Source organism: Panthera pardus, unplaced genomic scaffold (genome assembly GCF_024362965.1).
Source record: "Panthera pardus isolate Hobbes unplaced genomic scaffold, ASM2436296v1 HiC_scaffold_13, whole genome shotgun sequence".
Taxonomy (NCBI): Eukaryota; Metazoa; Chordata; class Mammalia; order Carnivora; family Felidae; genus Panthera; species Panthera pardus.
The window spans coordinates 132,658,988-132,681,376 of NW_026526688.1; the positions used below are offsets into that span (position 1 = coordinate 132,658,988).

General features: G+C 36.0%; 1 protein-coding gene across 1 annotated transcript; it reads right to left on the minus strand.

Moving 5' to 3' along the window:
* Nucleotides 1-6,498: 6,498 nt before the first annotated feature.
* IBSP (integrin binding sialoprotein) lies at nt 6,499-20,439 on the minus strand. The gene is made up of 7 exons (XM_019464921.2): nt 20,358-20,439; nt 17,708-17,775; nt 17,576-17,626; nt 17,403-17,480; nt 13,429-13,494; nt 8,149-8,319; nt 6,499-7,551 (listed from the first exon to the last, which is right to left on the minus strand). The coding sequence occupies exons 2-7, from the start codon at nt 17,759-17,761 to the stop codon at nt 7,015-7,017; spliced, it is 957 nt and encodes a 318-aa protein (XP_019320466.1). The 5' UTR covers nt 17,762-17,775; nt 20,358-20,439; the 3' UTR covers nt 6,499-7,014.
* Nucleotides 20,440-22,389: the final 1,950 nt, after the last annotated feature.

The window sequence follows — 22,389 nt, forward strand, 5'->3', positions numbered from 1 at the left end:
AGCAATCTATGGGCTGTGAGCCAAATCTGTTCCATCACCACAAATAAGGTTTTATTGGAACACAGCCATGTCTGTTTGTTCACATACATCTCTGGCTGCTATTGCTGCAATGGCAGATTTGAGTGGTTGTGACAGAAACCATAGAGACTACAAAAATACTATCTGGTCCTTTACAGAAAAGGCTTACTGACTTCTGTTTACAGAAAAGTTTATTGACCCCTGACTAAAATAGTGAAGGTTGAATTTTTATTTTATTTTATTTATTTTTTTTTTGAATTTATATTTTAAAAAGAGATAAGACAAGTTCTGTATACACTGATGGGGGTCTTACGTTTTTGACTCTCGGAGTCATAAAATTCAAGGGGAGAAACCTGAGAAAAAACAGAGTAATTTGCCTGGCAGCTTTTATTCTTAGACCAACAAAAACAGTTAATGAGTTTTTAACCCACTGAATAGTTTAAAGATAGAAGGACAGAAAATTTTTACAAATATTTGCACGTGGATAAACAAAAGGTCTGAATGATTGCTTCATGGTTTCCCTTTAACTAGTATTGATTCCTTTTTTAAAGTGAGACTCCTATTTCCTGACATTAGATTATCCTTTTCAAAAAAGTGTGTTTACCTTTTTCTGCTTTTCTCCCACTTTAGTTATTTATTCTCTTGGTCATTCAGAGAGATTCACTTTGCCCAGGTATAGACTTGGTTTATTTTTATTTATTTGCTTTTATGTTGTTTTTTTGTTTTTGTTTTTGTTTTTTATGAAAGGAATCCAAATGGAAAGAAAGTCAAAGTTTTTTTTTTTTTTCATTTTAGGAATAGTTTCTTGAATGAATGAATGAAAGAGAAAGAAAGAAAAAAGAGAGAGTGGCTCTTGAAGCTTCTAGAAACAATTATTTTGAAAGCAAAGCTTTAGTTCTGTAAGGTGAGAATTTTGTGAAGAGAAGAAAACGTAGTAGAAAATCAACAGGGTCAGCCATGAAAGAAACAGGGTGTAGAATAAGTCACAATAATAAATTGAAAACGGGGCATGGGTGATATTCAGTGCTCCCACAGATTAAATATGGATTACCTGACTGCCAGCTGGGGAGGATATTGACTGAGGCATCATGATGAAGGAAATGAGGAGGACTTGAAATGAGGGAATGAGACCTAGAATGACCACAGGGAGAGGGACAGAGTCATCTCGAAGAAGCAGCTGCCCTCTGGCCACACGAGTAACCATAGACCATCCACCCCCAAAGTGTGGCCTATGCTGAGAACACTTTCAGCATACCATTGCCTGGTGAGGGCCCACATGTCTGCCAGGCATCATCTTGCAGAAGTAATCTTCTTCATGCCCTTTGTAAGCTTATCCAAATTCCCCTGTGTGGCCGGCCTTTTTAAAATGGTCCAAGAAACTCATAAGCCTCCCTAACCTTGGGTTCTAGAAGAGGTGTGTAGGGGAAGAGCTCTGTGGCCACTTGCTGACAACCTGGCATGTCTCCATATGGACCACGTGGGCAAGGGTTGACTGCAGTCTACCTGAATGTTGGCCTGGTGCCCTGTGATTCCTCCTAGAGCAAGGAGCAATGAGCAGCCTGGTGCAGAAATGCTGGAAGCAGTTCCTCTCCCACCTTTCCAACTAGTGGGAGTTGGTCAGAAGGCCATTTCTCATCCATCTCCATAGTTTCAGTTGAGCATAGGACTTTCAGCCTCTCACCCTTTGGGGCTCAACTGCAGATTTCTTTGTAAGTCTCTCTGCTTGGCCATAGGTGAGAGTGGCTCCTCAACAGCAGAATGACCTACTACTGATGTTGTTTGTCATCTGACCATGCTGGTTCAGTGTCATCCTATGGGACGAGAAATACAGAGATCTGATACTTTGATGATCCTGCTTTTGCTCTCTGTAAAAGTAATAAACTGTTTGACTCTATTTGAAGTCATTATCTTCCTTCTGGCTGAGTCCATGGAACTGTGACATGCAAACCTAGTAGCTGTAGCTGAGATCCTCATGGCCCTGTTACGATTCACACTGCCTTTGGAGGGAGTGCCTGACAGCATGACAAGGGACAAAGTGTTGTCCTATTTTCACAACAGCATGAAAGGATATTTTCCTTATTTATGAACAGTCTCTGTTCTCAGAGAAATCCTTCTTTGATCACCTGAGCATGATGTGAAACCTGTAAAATTACATGTTCTTATTAACCCCAAAAGACAAAGGAGTAAAAACATCATTAGGTTTGTTATATGTACTCTTATCTAAAACTTAGTCTTCTGATTCCCAGTTAAATTCACTTAACAGGGTGACCTTGGAAGCTGTGAGAGATATATGGGATGTGGACCTTGGAGCAGTTTCTTTTCCTCCACTTACCAGCTGCATCATCTCAGGCAAGTTACCAAATGTCTCTGTAACTCCATTTCCTTACCTGTAAAATGTAGTAGATTTTTAGTAATTGTGAGAATTAAGTGAGGTAATATATGTAAAATGCTTAGAATAGAACTTGCACACAATAAGTGTATAATAAGCATTAGCTACTATATTAATCAAAATAGTGGTCCTCAAACTTTGAGGTGTATAAGAATCACCTGTCCACTCCCAGAACTTTTCATTGAGTTGGTCTTGGGTGGTGCTGCAGAATTTGCATTTCTGATGCTGAGGCGCTGATCTGATGACTATACTTTGAGAACTACTGAGTTAGGATGTAATTTGCATGTAAATAACAGAGATCCATAATCATAGAGGCTAAAAGAAAACAGTTTATTTGTAGAGGTAGATGTCCAGGGTTGGTATGGTGTAGACTTTTCTATCTCGTTACCTTGCCATCCGTGGATTATTGCTTCATGCACACTGTCATAGATGACTCACCATCATTGTTGAATTTCGCCAGTAGAAGAGAGAATTTGGAGAAAGGGGAAGAGAATAATACTTCTCTTTAGGGAGACAACCAAGAAATTGTACACATCCAAGGTATACATGGCCAGAACTTGAATAACCACATGTAGCTCCAATGAGAGTGAAAGAAATTGGAATTTACTCTGTAGCCACAGGTCCAGCTTAAAAACCTGGGTTCTCTTACTCAGAGAAAGGAGAACAGATATTATGGTCATCTATGAGCTTTGCAACTGCTACAGACTGGTTTCTACATTTTAACAGCAGCAAAAGAATTTTTTGTGGATAGGAGATTATAAATATACAACTTGATTTTTCCCTCAAATACAAGCATAACTTATTTAACTTTATATCTTTTCTCTATTTAGAGGGGTCATTTGACTGTTTCTCAGGGGAAGGATGGTCTTTCCCTGGGAGGAATAAAAATGTTCCCCCTTTTTCCTAATAATTTGGATTTTCATCATCTGCCAGATGGATCACCAAATAGGTACTATCAGGGAATACAGAAAATAGAGCTATTGGTGGGAAGGTGAAGGGAATTTGAAGCAAGAGGCCAGGGAGGCTAGCTAGTTAGGATGGCAGAAGGAGGTGGGAACTCTACTGTGATCCTAAGCAGGAAACATTGAAGAGGGGACCTTCCATGAAGAAAATTTTGCATGATATTACTGAGAGAACTACTGTAAAGGGGCATTGTTGGGATGCCTAGGAGCCATGGTAAATCACAGCTGTCATCAACCTACCCTCTGGTCTTCATCCAGGAACACCATATTGCCTTCATCTAGGCCCTGGGTACTTAGTTGTCTGTAGGCCTCACCATATGAATACACACTCATGTTGGTGTCTGGGCTAGGCTGTGAATCTTTCCTCTGCTGCCTTCTCTGAGTGAAAAATCCCCTACTAGTCTAAAGGAAACTCTTTGATGTTTGGGGCAGTGGTGGCATTAAAGTGGGCTAGCTCAAATCCCTGAGGTAGAAGAGGATGGAGCAGACACCCCCATTACATATGTCAGAAGCAAAGTGAGAAACCATAAAAGAAAAGATTAACCAATTTTGCTATAAAAAATGAATAACTTTGACATATTGGTAAATAATTCACAGATTTCAAAGATCCTTTCCAACTCTAAGAGTTGATGATTCTATTGATATATTGAGGTAGTTTGTGACAGTAAGTCACAAATAAATAGTAAAAATTACCTATATTGTCTAGTAAGTATTGATTACACTGTTCCCACTGTTCCCAAGGAGTCACTCTTATCAAAAGCTTTTGCTTTCAGGGGCACCTGGGTGGCTCAGTCGGTTGAGCGACCGACTTCAGCTCAGGTCATGATCACGGTTTGTGAGTTTGAGCCCCGCGTCGGACTCTGTGCTGACAGCCTGGAGCCTGCTTCTGATTTTGTGTCTCCCTCTCTCTCTGCCACTCCCCCACTAATGCTCTGTGTCTGTCTCAGAAATAAATGAACGTTAAAAAAAAAAAAAAAAAGCTTTTGCTTACAAAGATGCATTAGGGTAAGAAAAAAAATGTTCTAAAAGACCAGGTAAGTCTATAACAGTCAGATGTACCTAAGTGTTAAGATGGAGAAAGGATGGGGAGTGGAGAGGAGAGAGATGATGATCCTGAGCACTTCATTAACATGTTGGACTCTGAACAGCAACCTACTGAGTATACTCCATGTGTGGGAGATGAGGTGAGGAAGTCTAGAGAAGGATATTAATTTACTCTCAATAACACCGTTATTCAAGCCCATCTAACTCTAGAGCTCATGCACTTTCCACAATACCAAGCTGTCTGTCTAAAAACATACCAAAAATGTGTGAAGATCCTTGCTTTGAAAACATTCTTTAGGGCTCAAGTCATAAAACATGGCTGGTTCTAAGATAATTGTGATATAGAACAAAGCTCATATTTCAGCAGTGTTCTCATCATTAGAGATTTCCTACTCACTTATAGCTCAACATCCATTACTGATAAATACACACTAAGGAGTGTAACATAATGGTAAAGAGCAAAAATTCTAAAGCAAGTCTGCTTTGTTTTACCCTCAGCTTTGTGACTTGTGACCTTGTGCAAGCTGTGTCTGTGTCTCTCTTTGTGCCTCAGTTCCTTCATCAATAAAATGGGGGAGAACAAACATACCTACCTGATAGAGTTTTGTGAAGATTAACTGAGTTAATAATCAATGATATTATTAGAATAATTGGGAAAATTTGAATATGGTCTGTGTATTACAAAATGCTCTCATAGCAGTGTTTAGTTTCCTGAGAATGAGAATGGTATTGTGGCTGTCTAGGAGAATTTCTTATTTTTATACTAAATGCTGATATATGTAGGAGTGAAGCATCATGATGTTAAACCCTTTAATGGTTTGGCAGAGAAGTTTGTATAATGAAGAAAGGCACACAGAAGTAGAGCTAATGTAAATATAGCAAAATGTTTTAACCATTGATTAACCTAGGTGAAAGTTATAATAAGGCTGTTCATGTATTAGCTTTCCAATTTTTCCAAAGGCTTAGAATTTTTCAAAATAAAGAGTTAGGAGGAGCACCTGGGTGGCTCAGTTGGTTAAGTGTTCATCTTTGCCTCAGGTCATGATCTTGCAGTTCATGAGTTCAAGCCCTGCATTGGGCTCTGTGCTGACAGCTCAGAGCCTGGAGCCTGCTTCAGATTCTGTGTCTGCTTCAGATTCTGTGTCTCCCTCTCTCTCTGCCCCTCCCCTGCTCATGCTCTGTCTCTCTCTCAAAAATAAATAAACATTAAAAAAATTTTTTAAATAAAAAAGAAGAGACAATTAGTTGGTGCATGTAATGCCTTATAACTGTTAGCTGTCAGACTAAAATCACTTTGAGGACTGGATTCTTCATTTCCATATGCCCAATGTCTAAACATTATCTGGTCCAATAACAAGTGTTCAGTGCATCTTGTAAGTGAATAAATAAAAAGATGAATGATGTTTGTATTCTTACTCCTTACCATTATCAACTTTTCTTCAGTATATTTGCTTTCAGGTTTAAAGTATGAATTGTAGTTAAGGCTTTGCATACCAGCCCTCTTTGGTGTGTGTGTGTGTATGTGTTTGTATGTGGATGTGTGCATATGTGTGGATGTGTGTGTGTGTGTGTGTGTGTGTGTGAGAGAGAGAGAGAGAGAGAGAGAGAGTTTTCTACTGCATCCATTCCCTACCCCATTTAAAACCTAAATCAAATAGGAGTAGGGTTGCCAGATATGAAATAGGATATTCCATTGAATTTGAATTTTAGATAAATAATGATTTATTTAGTATAAATATGTCCCAAATAGTTCACAGAGGTCAAATTGTGCACGGAGCATACTTACTTCTACTAAGGAGTTTTTCATTGTTTATCTGAAATTCAAATTTAACCAGGTACCCTATATTTTTGTTAAATCTGGCAACTCTAATAAAAGCCATTTCTTCTCCTGATGTGTATGGTTGACCATGCCCGCAAGCATGTCAAAATATTAGTTATGTTGATTTATCCATGATAGAATACTTCTAGTTCTTCTGAGTTTTAAAGCATAGTAGAAATAAGCTTTTATCCTTTAGCTCAGTTATTCCCCACTGGTCTCATATTTTTCAGTTCTGAATCTCTCATTTTTTCCTTAATTATAAGATATGGAAGATTGCATTTTTTATTTATGATAAAACCCATAGGTAGAATATACATAAAGGTCACATAAACATACATGAAGATGATAATTAAACACAATATACAGAGTTGGATAGGCAGTGTGATTAAAGAACTACATATTTCGTTTATAGTGTCATTAATGCCAATACACAGAAGCACTTCTTGCATGAAAAGTATGTTTTAGCAATTAATAGTGCAAATACGTTAAAAAAATATTTATAGAACTACAACCTCCAAACATTTAATTGAACTCAATCTCATGGATTGGTTTACCACTTGATAAATGGCCCTGATTTATAATAACCCTTCAATAACATACCAGGGAAAAGCAACAAGAAGCCCATTACTCGCAGAAGCAATTACAGAAAATTACTTTGGAACAGTAGCACCATTCCACATTATAATATGCACATTTGTTGTATTGCACCTTCCTGAGTTGAACTTTGAAAATGGTAGCCACACAAAATGCCAGAATGAATGAATTCATCCAAGGCTGGACTTTCACTGGTGGTAGTAGTAATCTTGACCATCATAGCTGTCATAGCTGCGCCCTTTATAGTAGCTGTACTCATCCTCATAGGCTCGGTAATTATCGCCACGAGGTTCTCCATTCTCGTTTTCATAGACTTCATATCCATTGTCATATTCATTGGTGCCTGTTTGTTCATACTCTTCCTCATATCCAGTGGTGGTGGCTTCCCTAGATGGTCGGATGGTGGTCCCATAGAGCTCTGGTGGTGGGGTTGTAGGTTGAAATCCACCATTTGGAGAGGTTGTAGTCGTGGAGCCACCATTGTCCTGCCTTCCAGCCATTGTGGTTCCTTCTGCATTGACTTCAGTGACACTTTCTTCTTCACCTTCTCCATTGTTTCCATCACTGCTGCCATTGCCATTTTCTACCTCTGTGCTGTTGGTGCTGGTGCTGTTTATGCCTTGTTCATTTTCATCCACTTCTGATTCATTTTCTTCATTTTCTTCATCTTCCTCTTCTTCTTCATCACTTTCCTCCTCTTTTGTAGCCTTTTTTGTATCCCCAGCCTGTAAGGAAAAGTTTAAAAGGATCCAGATTTGGTGTGAAAATGTAAAAACTTAAGACCATTATTTCATCCAACACAGGCTGTACCTACAGCCTTGTTTCAGATGTATTTTTGAATTGAAGCCAGTTTAACTTACAAAAGAATTGGTGAGTGTTTTAAAAATTCAGAACTAGTACCTTTGATGGGTGTTTTAGAAATTCAGAATTAGTCCTTTCGTCATTGGGTTTTGATAGAGAAAATGTACTTGATAAATAAGCTTTCCTTGTGGGAGATGCTTCCCATAGCTTTGCTATTCACTTTGTCTGTCTTGGAATCCTCTTCCCTGAAATGCAGTGGTATCTTTCAGGACCTTTTATCCATTGCCAAGATGCTTGTCCTTAGTCTTCTGTTATAATGTGGAAAGTCAGTGTAATAACATGGGAAGAGAATTTGCCTGGGAAAAGATATTTCCTTACTTGTAAACAGGGAAATTGAACCTGCTCTTGCTTTTTCAATGAGTTAATGAAGGTAATGTAGAACACCTGTGTATAGTGTCAAGCTAACCTTAGATTTCAGTAAAGAAATGAAATCAGATTTAACATTTTTGAGGAATTATTACCTTTTTGGGAAGTTGGATTGCAGCTAAACCTATGTTCCCTGTTCCAGGTGTGGTCTCTTCTCCATAGCCAGGTGTAGCAGAAAGGGTGGTGTTCTCAGCCTCAGATTCTTCATCTTCATTTTCATCAGAATTTGCATTCTCTTCATTGTTTTCTTCTTCATTTGAAGCTTCCTGGTAAAGATATCCAGAGCAAGAAAAGTTAGTTTATTTGGAAGAAAACTCAAAATTTATTGGAGTCATGAGCCATTACTGAGAAAAACGTATTCCTCAGCCAACTCATCACCTAATGTTAACAATTCTGCTTCCTCTTATGACATTTGCACTTCTCACTTCTTAGAACTCAACTCAGAGTTATTTCATTCTACTCACGTCACTATAGTCTGTTTTAGATATTTCTGTATTCTATTTTATCAATTCAAAAATGTTTGTGTAATAATTTCAGCATATCTGACTACATGGTATTTTATTCTACAGGCTTTAGGCTCTTAAAGTCTTACCAATACTATTATAACATGGTAGTAAATAAATGCTTACATTTGCTGACAAATAAGCTGAGAACTTATACCTGTTACTCCTTATAGCAGCCTTGTAAGGTAGGATTATTGTTCTCTTTAGAAAGGGAAAGTGAGGGACGCCTGGGTGGCTCAGTCAGTTAAGCGTCCGACTTTGGCTCAGGTCATGATCTCACAGTTTGTGAGTTTGAGCCCCGCGTCGGGCTCTGTGCTGACAGCTCAGAGTCTGGAGCCTGCTTCAGATTCTGTGTCTCCCTCTCTCTGTGGCCCTCCCCTGCTCACGTTCTGTCTCTCTCTGTCTCTCAATAATAAACAAACATTAAAAAAAAAATTGGAAAGGGAAAGTGAGCTCAGAAAAGCTAAATAACTTGCTTAAGGTCTTATGCATGATGAAGCTGTATCTTTCTAATAAAAAAACAAAAAAACCCAGCCCTTTCTAATGCACTATGATGTTTTTGTTGAGGAAGAGGATTTATGTGAATTGTTCACACTACACCTAGGATATTTTTTCAGAAAGGAATTTTTATGGAAATCCCCCTCTTCAAACAAATTGATTGCATTTCTTATTTACTACCAAAAAGAAGTGAATATATTTCATTTGCTTTCAAGTGTATTTAGAGAAAAGAACCATATTTAATTCAAAATTTATCTGGCAGTATATAAGCCAATTTTGTGTTGTATGCAGTATTCAGAAGATTTTAGACATTTGACACACAATCAATTTTTCTGTGCAGTGAAGAAGCTAAACACTCCAAGAAATTTTTAGTGGTTATATTATGTTATTGCATGATTTTTTAAAAAAATTAACACTCCTCAAGTGAATGTTTATTATAATCTTACTAATCTTACTATATAACCTTATTGAACATTTTATTCTTTGCCTTTATGTTGTCAGGCAGTTATTTGTTAATTGAGTTAATCTCCCGATGTGATTCATAGCTAATATTAAAAGTCAGGGATTCAGGGGAGCCTGGGTGGCTCAGTCAGTTAAGCATCCAACTTCAGCTCAGGTCATGATCTCACAGTTCGTGGGTTTGAGCCGCACACAGGCTCTGTGCTGACAGCTCAGAGCCTGGAGCCTACTTCGGATATTCTTTTTCTCTCTTTCTCTCTCTCTCTCTCTCTCTCTCTCTCTCTCAAAAATAAATAAACATTTAAAAAAGTCAGGAATTCATACAGAGAGTTTATTTACTTTAAGTACTGGAAAATTGAATTCATTTCAGTGTATCTAATCTCTTTAGATGATGACATTAAGATAAGTTTTAAGACTTTAAAACATGGATAAAGAAGATGTGATGTGTATGTGTGTGTGCGCACACACACACACACACACACACAGCTATGAAAAAGAATCAAATCTTGCCATTTGCAATAATATGAATGGAGCTAGAGAGTATTATGCCAACTGAAATAAGTCAGTCAAAGACAAATATCATATGATTTCACTCATATGTTGAATTTCAGAAACAAACCAGCACAGGGGGAAAAAAAGAGAGAGAGAGGCAACCCAAGAAACAGACTCTTAACCATAGAGAAGAAACTGATGATTACCAGAGGAGAGATTGGTGAGGGGATGGGTTATATAGGTGACTGAGATTAAGGAGTGCACTTGTAATGAGCATCAGGTGTTGTATGGAAGTATTGAATCAGTTTATTATATACCTGAAACTGATATTACTCTGTATATTAACTAATTGGAATTTAAATAAACACTTAAAAAAAGATAATGCACAGATTTCAAAACAAAGTGGTAGAAGAAAAAAATGTTTATATAAAGAAAAAAAATAAACACAACCCAGGTTTAGCTTGCCTTATTACTAAAATAGAGTGGCTAAAGAAGAATATGTTTGTTTCATCAAATTTGTAAATTCCGATGTTTCAATAAACTCTTGGGGCTACTAGAGTCCACCCCTAAACAGTCTTTAAGCCAATTGTGTCAAATATCCCACAAACACCATACTGTTTATTTATTCATGTTTATGCTTTATTCCAACAGACTAAATCTTTCAGGGCAGGAGGAGGAAAGATTCTTAGAGTAGAACATATAATTTGGGTCCTGTACCATCTTTTTACACGTGAAAAACCTGAGGTCCAATGAGATAAATGGCTCACATGAGGTCAAATAGATGGTGGTTCACTAGTGGCAAGGTCATGAGTAAAGATCCAGACTCTCAAATCATGAAGTTCTACATTTTCTCCTACAATGCCCTTTCTTTTCTAGATACTTTCTTTTTTTTTAAAAATATAATTTATTGTCAAATTGGCTAATATACAGTGTGTACAGTGTGCTCTTGTGTTTGGGGGTAGATTCCCGTGATAGATACTTTCTTTAAGGATATGATGTTGCAATGAATTAAGAAGGAAAACAGGTCAGTTTGTTGATGGGTATTAACTTCAAATATCTTTTTGAATAGAAAAATTAGTATTAATGTTTTAAAACTGTTATTAACCCACTAGACTGGCTAAAATGGCTGAAAGACACAACTGTTGGTGAGAACGTGGAGTAACTGATATACTAATAGAGGGAGATCACAGTGCATTTGCTTTGGTTACATCTACTTAGGCTGAACATATGCATACCTTTTGGCCTCCAGAAATAAATGCATGTGTTCACCAGAAGGAGTACTAGAATGTTCATAGCAGCTCTCTTTGGTATAGCCCAAACTTGGAAACTTCCCCAAAGGCCCATCAACAAAAGCATAATACATTGTGGTATATTCACTTCATAAGATACTCACAATGAGAATGAATGACTTAGAGCTGTAGAACGATATGGATTAACTTTTGAAGTTGGGAGTAGAAGATGCCACGCAAAAAAAGAGTATATGATACATGATTCTATTTTTATAATATGCAAAAATGGGTGAAAACTGTGAGGATTCAAAATAACAGTTGCTCTTGGTGGGTTTGGTTAATGAGTAAAATGGAACACAGAGCATATGCTGCTTTTTGATATGGGTGCTTTTTGAAACTGTGTGTTCAATTTCTGAAATTTCAACGGTCTGTATACATATGATAATTGTGTTGTATATATTATATTTTTATAAAGTTTTTTTTTAAAGTGAGGCTGAATAGTTTAGAAATGGAAAAAAAACTGTGATCATCATCAGATAGAAAATATGCCTAAGCACCCTCTAATGTGAATACCATTCCTGGAGACTCTATGTATTTAACCTGAATTGCCAATGAAATTTTAGGGAAGAAATGGGGAAAAAGGAAGTTCTAGAATCTCTTCATGATAGAAGCCTTCGGATTTATGTATCCACTTTTCTATGATCACTTTTAATGAATGATGTTTGGAGTATTTATTCCTCCGAAGTTTTCAAAACTAAACCACAAATATTTTTTGGGCACCATATATCGTAGAAGAAACTGTGCTAAGCAGTGTGAGGAGCTATAAGGAGGATACAGTCTGTTTTTCCCCAAACTGGAGATGAAACCTATGGTCTCTTGCCCTCTGGGTCATTAGGAGTTTGCAGGTAAGTTTTGGGAGGATAGTAAATGTTCAGAGATTGTTGACAAAATTTTGAGCATGTGTGATTTCATCATAGTTTTTAAACCTTACTGTCCTCGATCCTCAACCTCCATCATAACAAATGAAGAACTATTGCCAAAAGGTATGCAGTCTAATTGGGAAATCTACCTGGCAAAGCAATTTTGCGATCACTGTACAGCAAAGAGCTGTAGTTAAATAGATTACCCCAGCTTAGTTCTTGTGTAAGATTACTATATGGAACTCCTGGCAAAATTTTGTGGGATTTAGTAGGTGGCATTTTTCCTGGTACTGGCTTGGTATTCTTGTAAGGTCTTCCCTTAAGCTATTAGGGTAAATTATAGTACTGGAAATGATACTTTTATGGTTAAAAAAATAAAATCAAACGAATTATTTGTCACTTTTAAAGTTCCCATACCATTTTGTTTTCAAGATAGCAGATGTTTATCCATGATCCATTTTTGACTGTCATTGCCCCTTCATAAATAGCACTTAAGAATACCTGAATTTAGAAGGTCCCCAAAGCAGTGGATAGCTATAATTGACTATCCAGGAAAATGTACCTAATTAGTATGTTTTCTTGAGCAAGAGTGTCAGTTATAAACAGGTTAGCACAATTTCCAAGGTATACAGATGAATTTTAGCTGTGAACTACACTAATTTGAGGTACTATGGAGGACTATGTATAGAATATGTAGTACTATATGTACTTATACATCTTGAGTATTTGCCTTTATGTAAGACCATAAATTTTATTTTTAGACAAAATGACATATGCAATTCCCATTTAAAAGAATAACCATACTTGGTGGGTCAAGAAAAACAGATGAATCATAATAATATTGTAGAGGATATAAGATTAGCTTTTCATATACTACCCACTTAGTAAGTTGAGCTTAAGTTCAGTCCTTAAAACAAGTATTGCACTGAGTTTAGGTACTTGTCTTTTACCATCCTGCACTATCCACCTAAATATAAATGATCCTCCCTTTTCTTTTTATCAGAATGTACATTTCTTCCAACTTATAACGGAGACATTTTTGTTTTTGTGCACCACTTATAGGTAACTTGAACGCCAAATGCAGTAGCATTTTAAACAGGTCATTTTAGTTTATTCTAATTTAAATAATATTCTCCTTGTCCAAAATAGAAGACTGTGGGTAGTTGGTAAACTGGCAATGGCTTGTTTGCTAAGTCCAGACTACAGTAGACTAGTTTCCTATTTGTTTTCATGCTGCCTGGTTTGTTTTGAAAAATCCTGCAGAAATTCCTTACCTCTTCTTCTTCCTCCTCTTCTGAACTGTCACCGTCTCCGTTTTCTTCAGATGAGTCACTACTGCTCTAAAAAAAAAAAATACATCTATATATATATGAATTCATACATATATGAATATATGGGTACATATATAGGTACACATACATTCAACACAAAAGGAGATTTCCTGCTGATTGAATTAAGATAAAATATTCACAAATATTTACTGAAACTAATTAGTATTGCCATCTTGATTTATTTCTCATGTGAATTTAGTTCTCATGTGAATCTGAGAAAAAGATATGAAGAGATTGGGAATATATAAAATGAGGTTGGAGAGAAACAGGTGCTTTATAATCAAGATATGAAATGAGGTAGGCATTTCAACCCCAAAAGCATAGGAAATATGTTAAAACATTTTGTATATAAAAACTAGAACAATGAATCATGGAATTGCCTATGTCTGCAAGGACAAGATGATTATCTGATTCAATTTATTTTACAGAGAAGGAATCAAGCCCAGAGCTGTTTTGATTTCTCCAACAGTTCGAGGCAAATGAACTAACACACAGATCACATTGTTTTATTTCCTTTATAAAATATAAATGAAATGATGATTAGGGTTGTTATGAAATAAAAGTTGTTACTGAATGGTTCTCTTAAATAATGAGCTCTCCTGATGAATTTAAATTAGAATTTGACTTGAAATTAAATTTGCATATAATTTTTAGTATCTTTCAGTCTAATTAAAGCTAATCCATAAAATAAGCCTCCCTCTATATATAAATGGGATTTTATATATATGAGGTAAAAATTATATAAGAGCAAAATTAATTCACTTCATTTAGGAAAATTACAGAGTGCCGTGCCTCTAAAGTGCTCAATATTGAATGAGAACATTTTAAACCAAGGAGTCTGTATATAAAAATATAATTATAAGTTAATGAGCTTTGCTACTTTTTAAGAGGAAATATAAACCTAAACATCTCTTACCGAGACTTTAAAACAGAGGAGACTTTTTATCTTCCAATGATAAATTGAATTTTCCCTCTTTTTCTGCAACTACCCCTAATGGCACCAGGTAGATAAATGGATACCCAACTTAAGATTCTGTCATTTTTAAAAAAAATTTTTTAATGTATGTTTATTTTTGAGAGAGAGAGCGTGAGCGGGTGAGGGGCAGGAAGAGAGGGAGACACAGAATCCAAAGCAGGCTCCAGGCTCTGACCTGTCAGCACAGAACCCAACGCAGGGCTTGAACCCACGAACTGTGAGACCATGACCTGAGCCGAAATCTGGCACTTAACCAACTGAACCACCCAGGTGCCCCAAGATTCTGTCATTATCTGCCCTGAAAATCTTAGTTTTGATTCTGATGATCCAATTAAGCACTCTGGGTGTTAGAAAACAGAGATGCAGAAGAACCTCAGGATTAGGGATCAGATATGAGGAAGCACTCGTGTGTCAGTCCTGCTCAGGGCTGTCCCTGTATGGCTCATTCTTCACGTGGCCATGCCATCCACCCAAGAAAAGAGAATTATTTGTCCTCTTGAGCCAAGAATAACTAACCTTGGGTGGAAAAGAGAATAATTACATCTGCTCTTCCACTACCATGACCTTAAGGGTTGTGCTTTCCTAGCCCAGAGGGTGAACAAAACATATTACATGTAAACTATTTCTGTTTGTTAGTTAATAGAGAGGGCAGCATATTTCTGCAATGTATTTTGTCTCGGTGGGAGTGTTTGAATCTTTTTATAGGTTTCCTCACCTCTAGCCTTCTTGCTATCCCAACCACTCTTCAGTTAGTGTCTGCAGTGAGGACAATTTTAAAACTTCATGAAATCCCCTGAAACCTTGGCATTTTCTTTTTTCCTTTCTTTCATTTATGCTTTATTTCCAGTTTTTAACGAAGTCATATTCTTCTGGAAGTCAAATATATATATGACACATATATGTATGTATGTATATTTTACCATTACTCCTTTCAGCTTCTATCACTCCCATTTATTCAATCCCCAAATTACATTTCAGACATTGTTTTGAGAATGAGGATAGTAGTAAGAGATGAAGTTGGAAACATAGGCAGTCTCCCTGTGTCAAGCACTGTGATGGCTAAGATAAGTCCAATAAAAGAAATATAAAGTTTCTGCCCTCTAAGAATTCACACACAATTCAAATAATATTTGAATCCTGAAAGAAACAGTTTCCTCAATTAAAAATGCTTAGGGTATTAAGCTTATTTATACTTCCATCTCTATAGCTAAGCGGATAGATAAGCAATGGGTAGATTGTTGACAGCTTTGAAATTAATATGACATATTTCATGGAAGTTGGTATTTTAGAACGATTATATATAAACACATATTTGTTTGATTAAAACATTAATTTCAAAGCCGGTACAGCCAGTGCATTTTGTGATGACAATCTGGGCACCAAATACTTGATAGACTTAAGAGAATAAATAATATAGAGCTATGGAAAATATATAAGTAGACATGTAAGGGAGAAAATTCTGGAAATCAAACTTTGCAAGTAGGAGAATAGATCATAAATACTAGGTCAGACTGATGGATTAGGGCATACATTTTATTGGATACTTTTTAAATACAACTATTTTACAAATTCTACATTATTTGAGATGAATTTATCTGTATATAATTTCTCTAAATTTTTTATATTAAAGATCTACCTAAAGATCTTTGAACTTTGAATTTATCAGGAATGAAAAATATAACCTCTCCTAATATCTTTTCGCTATAGATATTTTAATTGGATCACATTTATATTTCTACAAAAATTGATAGTTGGGAATATCTCTTAAGTACCTGATATTTTAGAAAAATTGAGGAGCTATTCAGAAATTTAAATTTATTACCATTTCCATTGAGTTTAAAAAAGAGAATGAAGCACACATTTAAATGAGCAGTGTTTATTTGTGGGCCTGAGGTATACCAAAGAATGGAAGACAGTTCTGAAAACCCACAACTCTTGTATCATCTATGCTCATATTTCTGTGGCCACACACATTCCATAATTATTGTGGTGCTATAAATACTTTAAGATTATCATTTCCTATCATTGTATGATTTGGAAATGGGTTAGCCCAACATATGGTAGGATGCTCTGCCAAGCCACTGTGCTGAGGCATCATTTTCAGCATCTTGACTGCTCTTAGTGTCCCAGGAATCCTGGGTCAGATGTGCATAATTGGTGCCCTGAACCCAAACCGTATAGTAATAAAAATAGCACAATTCTGGTTTGTCAAATATTTTAAATCAATACCACACCCTCCAGTTTTCAAAGGCCTTCTTCGCCGGTAACCCATAAAAAGAGAAATTCTTATTTTTAGTATTTGTTATTTTCTTTTTTGTTTACAAGTTTTAAGGATGTTTTTCTCACAAGCTTTTAGTTCACTTCATGAATTTTTTCTCTTTCCTCTGCAGTTTTTGAACCATGCTTCCATTATAGCTAAGCTTCAATACTTGGCATACTGCTCTAGTGACCAACACAGGTCAGAGGTTCAGAAAATCCTCAGCAATCACGAATGTTATTTTAAATTGTCTCTGCTGTTTATGAAATCAATTTTTTCCTTACCAATTAAAGGACTCTAAATTATTAGGTCTAAAACAGCTGTATGACAGTATTGACTCAACTATAGTATGACAGTTAGTGGCCTTATCACTGTCTTAATTGTCAACAACTGGTAAAGTTGTCCATTTTGTCAGTGTTAGCCAAAATACCTGAACTCTATGTACCAAGGTATTTGCTTTTATTATATCATTCTAGACTGGGCCCAAATGGTTTTATTCTCTGTGTGTATATCTCTGCTTTAAAAGAGAACTTAGGAATAAGTTGTTTTGTATTAAAAACAAACTTTTTGTAGTAAGTCTTTCTGGCTGAATTTTAGTGAGAGTTGAATTTTGGCATTTTGTAGTTAAATTTGATTACCTTTAAATTATAATGGGTGAGAAAGAAAATTAATTTTTATACTTACCTGAACTGGAAATCGTTTTAGAGGAGGATAAAAGTAGGCATTCTTGTAAAGGTAATATCGTGGCCTGTACTTAAAGACCTGCATAAACAGAGTAAATAATATATTCATGTTTAATATGCAATAAATCTAGAGTAAGTATAGTCAGACCAAGAAAGTATGCTAAAATTAATTACCCCATTTTCTTCAGAATCCTCTAATTTGGCTCTTCGATGCAAATTTTTCATCTGTTTAAAAGAACATTTAATCATTACATACATGAAAAGACAAAAATGGAAATAACTATAGATTTTTAATACAGAACTTACTGAGAAAGCACAGGCCATTCCCAAAATGCTGAGCAAAATTAAAGCAGTCTTCATTTTGGTGAATGTTTCTGGAATTAATGAAGTGGTAAAGTTAATATATATTAAAACTAAGAGTATAACTTTTTTTTACTCATACTAGAAGAACTATTTAATTGGTTTTTGTGTCTGTCCAGTTACAGTTTTGACTAAGACCAAATTTCTGGCTTTTATTTCAAAATTGTTCCTCTTTGTTTTTAAGTGGTAGAAAACTGACTTTGTTTAAATAATCTTGAATTCCATATTTGGTTTTATCTATCTATCTACCTATCTATTTATTTTAAATTTTATTTCTTTTGAGAGAGAGAGAAGGAGTAGGGGAGGGGCAGAGAGAGAGGGTGAGAGAGAATGCCCAGCTCATGGGACATGGGGGCTCAGTCTCATGACTGTGAGATCATGACCTGAACTGATATCAAGAGTCAGATTCTTTCTTAACTGACAGAGGCACCTAGGAGCACTCCATATTTGATTTTAACCTATCTGCTGTGATTTGTCAGTGGCAGACCATTTCATTACTGTAAGGGGCTTGAATGCTTAGTGTACTTCACGTTGAGCAAAGAGGCTTCCTAATATCATTGACATAGGAATGTCAGCTAAGGAATTGAATTGTTAGTATATGATCTGTTTTGTTTATAATTAAAAACTAAGTAAAAATTGAATACATTTATATGATTGCTTTTACATCAGTGATTGTACAACGGGTTTTGAACTATGAGTTTTTTTTTTAACATGAGAAATAGGAACTGTTTTCCTGTGGTTACCTTAGAGAAAAAAACTTTCTTTTTTTTTCAGTGTATGAAATCCATAATATGTGAAATACTCTTCTCATAGCATGTAGCACCAAACAGCCATGTCTAAGAGTGATTCTATGGGAAGAGCTCATCAGACTTTTACCTTGGGATATCAGGGGAAAATTTCCTCAAATTAGGTTGTTCTCCAGCTCCATTTAAGCTTTCCATCACTAGTGCGGGAGACTATCACAGGATGGATCAAGGGCTCTTCAGGGTCAGGGCAATAGGCATCATGGAGACGTCAATGCTATGGAAGGATTGATTCTGAAATGCAACTCTCAGAATGGGAGTAGTTCCCACACAGTCCTGGGGTTTGCAGTCATACAGAGATCTCACTTCTACATAGATTCCTCATAAGTAAAAAGAGAGGGATAGTGAAATCATATTCTACTTTAGTTTTATTCTATTTGATAAAATCCTACTTTAATAGAGGTTGAATAAACTTAGCTGAAAGTCTACTAATACCCATCCACTTGCACTGACATATACATTTAACTGAGAGTGCTTAACTGAGAGTGACAGCTTTGGCAACATTTTAGAAGCAATATGTAATGGTGGTGGCAATTTCCCCATAAACACATTTGGAAAAGTAATATTTAAAATGTATGAAATCCATGTATTCTGTATTCTGAAGTTTGATTTTGCATTTTGTCATTAGCCAGAATTTATGGCATCCTTACTGAGTATCTGACACTAAAACATTACACAGAATAAGACTTAACTTGAAGAAGGTGTCTTGGGTCCTAAGTCACACTCGATTTGTGGCAGACTGGGTCTTCTGATTTTGATGCCTATATACTTCCTCATAGTTCTGTCTAATTTTAGTAAAATTCTTAGTGACCACACCACGATAAAGAGGCTTTGCCCCAAAGGGGGCCTATCTGTATAAGATGTTTTTATTGCTATTGGGGTGCTTAAGTAATACTTCGAACTTTTGTCACCCATGGTCAGACTCACCAGCAAGTGGGAAGATTATTACTCTGTAGCTTTATGAAAAGAGTTGGAATATTTATAATGTCTTAACTTAAAACTTAAGTATATATAACTGTATACAGGGTTTTGATTACATAAATTTCTCATAACAAAGCATAAAAACAACTAGATGAAAACATAGTACGAATAGTATAAAAAGAACCAAGTGATTCATGTAGGCAGCAATTGGCTGCCTACATAAATTTCATTTTATTTACTTTATGATTCATAAAAAACAAAGACGTCTATAGTGACCACTACTAACCCAGACAACAATTCAAACATTCTTAAAGGATAGTTTTGAAAATCTAATTATAAGTTTTCATTGGGAAGAGTATGATAAACTACCAGCATTATTTATTTCTCTAGTGTTGGTGTATTTTTCCATACTGATTTTAGAGATACGGGATATTAACACTTGGAAACCAGATATATAACATATTGAAAAGATATTGTATGTAATTGAAGTATAGGCATAATTTATGGAGAAGTCTGCCTACATTGAGGCAGATTTAGAAGTGAAAAATAGTATTTCAGTCAGCTTATCTTGAATACATCAGAATGAGGAAACAGTTATTTGTGAGATGGAGAGATAGAAAGTAGTTTTATAGTTTACGTGCACAATATTAAAAACTTATTTACATGCATAGGTTAATAAATTTAACCTTTTGGAAAGAATCTAAAATCTGAGGTACTAGTTTAATGAGAAGCCAGTGTTAAATTACATACAAATTACCTTCTATACAATGCAGTAGATCAGCATTTAAATAAAAAATTCAAAGCCACGTCCAGAGATCTAAAATGTGGAGTGTTCGATTTTAAGAAAATGAAGTCGTCATATTAAATCTTACCCTTTTGCAGTTCTGGAGTGAGGAGACAGGCTAACAGGAGTGAGTGACACAGATTGAATATTTCCTCTGCTCTCTCACTCACTCATTTGCTTACTGTGACTGGCTATAAACTCTTCCTTGCCTTCTAACAGCCAATCACTGTCAGGGGCAAGTGATGTCAGAATGTGGATTCTCACCAGAAAACCCCCAAACTTCAACACTTTTTCAAGACACGGGCTCAGTTAAATAAACATGAAATGTGGTTCTAGTGCCAAGAGGTTTGCATTGTGGAATTTAATTGAAGGTTAAGATGAAGATGAATAGTTTGAGTTCTGAATATATATAATAATACACTAGATATGAATTAAAATAAATAGCAAAAGATTTAACCATTTAAAAATTTTATAATCATACAAGTTTTCAGTATGTTGAAAGGAAAGGAAACTTATTGTCATCAGATACAATCCTGTATTATTAATTTAGTAAAAAAATCAAATAATAAAGTGAAGGAGCTGATGAACAGTTAATATTTTAATATCAATATATTTTTTCTAAAATATGTTTCAGTGACTCATAAATTAAAATTGCTGTAATTAAAAACAACCCCATAAATTTTGTTCAGTTTACCAAACCTTGAATTATTGAGCTTTCCACTGAACCAGGACAGTGGAGAGCCAGTGTTCTAGGACATGAAGAGCCAAATATAAAAAAGATCTGGTCCCTGTCTAAAATTTACACAGTTTCATAGAGAGACAGACTTATAGCTGTAAAACACAACAATGAAAATATCTACAAGATTTAGAGATCAGAATAGGAATTTGCTAGGTTATCAATAAGGGAGAGGTTATCAATAAAGAAAAGGAAAGCATTCTTAGGAATAGATTTAAAGGATACAGAAATGAATGAACATAATTAGACCAAAACTGTCTAATATTTACTGAGTGCTCTCATGCTATTTCTGTGCTATTTCAGTCATCCCTCACACATACAGAAAATAATTCAGTTAGATTATCCCATTCTGCAAGTGAGGTAAGTGAGGCACAGAGATGGTATGTCCTGGGTTGCATGGCTAGAAAATGGGGGAATATAGAGATCAAAGTCAAGTCTATTTCTAGAGTCTACTTTTAATCACTATAGATCCTTGTTGGCACATTCAGAGGGCTTCAGTGATTCAATAAACTGGAATATAGTGAGTAGAAGTCATGAAGATGAGGGTGGTTGAATAGACAAAGACCAGATGATGGAGGGGACTCTAGGTTGCACTAAGGAGTATGGATTCCACTGTGGAAAAGAAAATATCAAAGGGTTAACGCAGAGAAATAATATATTTAGATTTGTAACTTAGAAAAATCTTTTGTTGACAAGGCAGATCTGGGTTGAGGAAAGCAAGATAGTTAGGGAGGAGTGGGGCTCCAAGAAACTTTTCTAGTGATTCAGGAAGTCAGTGTGACAAAGGTCTGAACTAAAGCAGGGGCCATGGGGGTGGAAAGGATGGAACAAATGAGAGAGATGTCAAATAGATAAAATGATAGGACCTAGTGAAAGTAAGAGAAGTGGAGAAGCCTAAGATGATTTCTGAACTTATGCCTTGGGTAATTTTGTGAGTGGCGGGACCATATCTCATATCATACCTAGCAGAGTAATTGGTATATTATAATCATTCAGTGAGATGTTAACAGCTTATGATATAATGAAAGGAGTAGAGAACTGCGAATGAAAAGACTGGGGGTTTGTTCTTGATTTTACCACTGTGTGAAATACTTGACTACAATGAGGCTTCAATTTAATCCATTTTTTAAAAATAGGGCAATTTCGGGGCGCCTGGGTGGCTCAGTCGGTTAAGCGTCCGACTTCAGCTCAGGTCACGATCTCGCGGTCCGTGAGTTCGAGCCCCGCGTCAGGCTCTGGGCTGATGGCTCAGAGCCTGGAGCCTGCTTCCGATTCTGTGTCTTCTTCTCTCTCTGTCCCTCCCCTGTTCATGCTCTGTCTCTCTCTGTCCCAAAAATAAATAAACGTTAAAAAAATTTTTAAAAAAAATAGGGCAATTTTCAAC

What these genes read in the sequence shown, in the direction of transcription:
- IBSP (XM_019464921.2), bottom strand. Translation starts at nt 17,761, where the DNA reads ATGAAGACTGCTTTAATTTTGCTCAGCATTTTGGGAATGGCCTGTGCT. An exon ending in GAATGGCCTGTGCTTTCTCA is followed by an intron (nt 17,627 to 17,707) that starts GTAAGTTCTGTA and finishes TCTTTTAAACAG; the next exon opens with ATGAAAAATTTGCATCGAAG. An exon ending in AGGATTCTGAAGAAAATGGG is followed by an intron (nt 17,481 to 17,575) that starts GTAATTAATTTT and finishes CTGTTTATGCAG; the next exon opens with GTCTTTAAGTACAGGCCACG.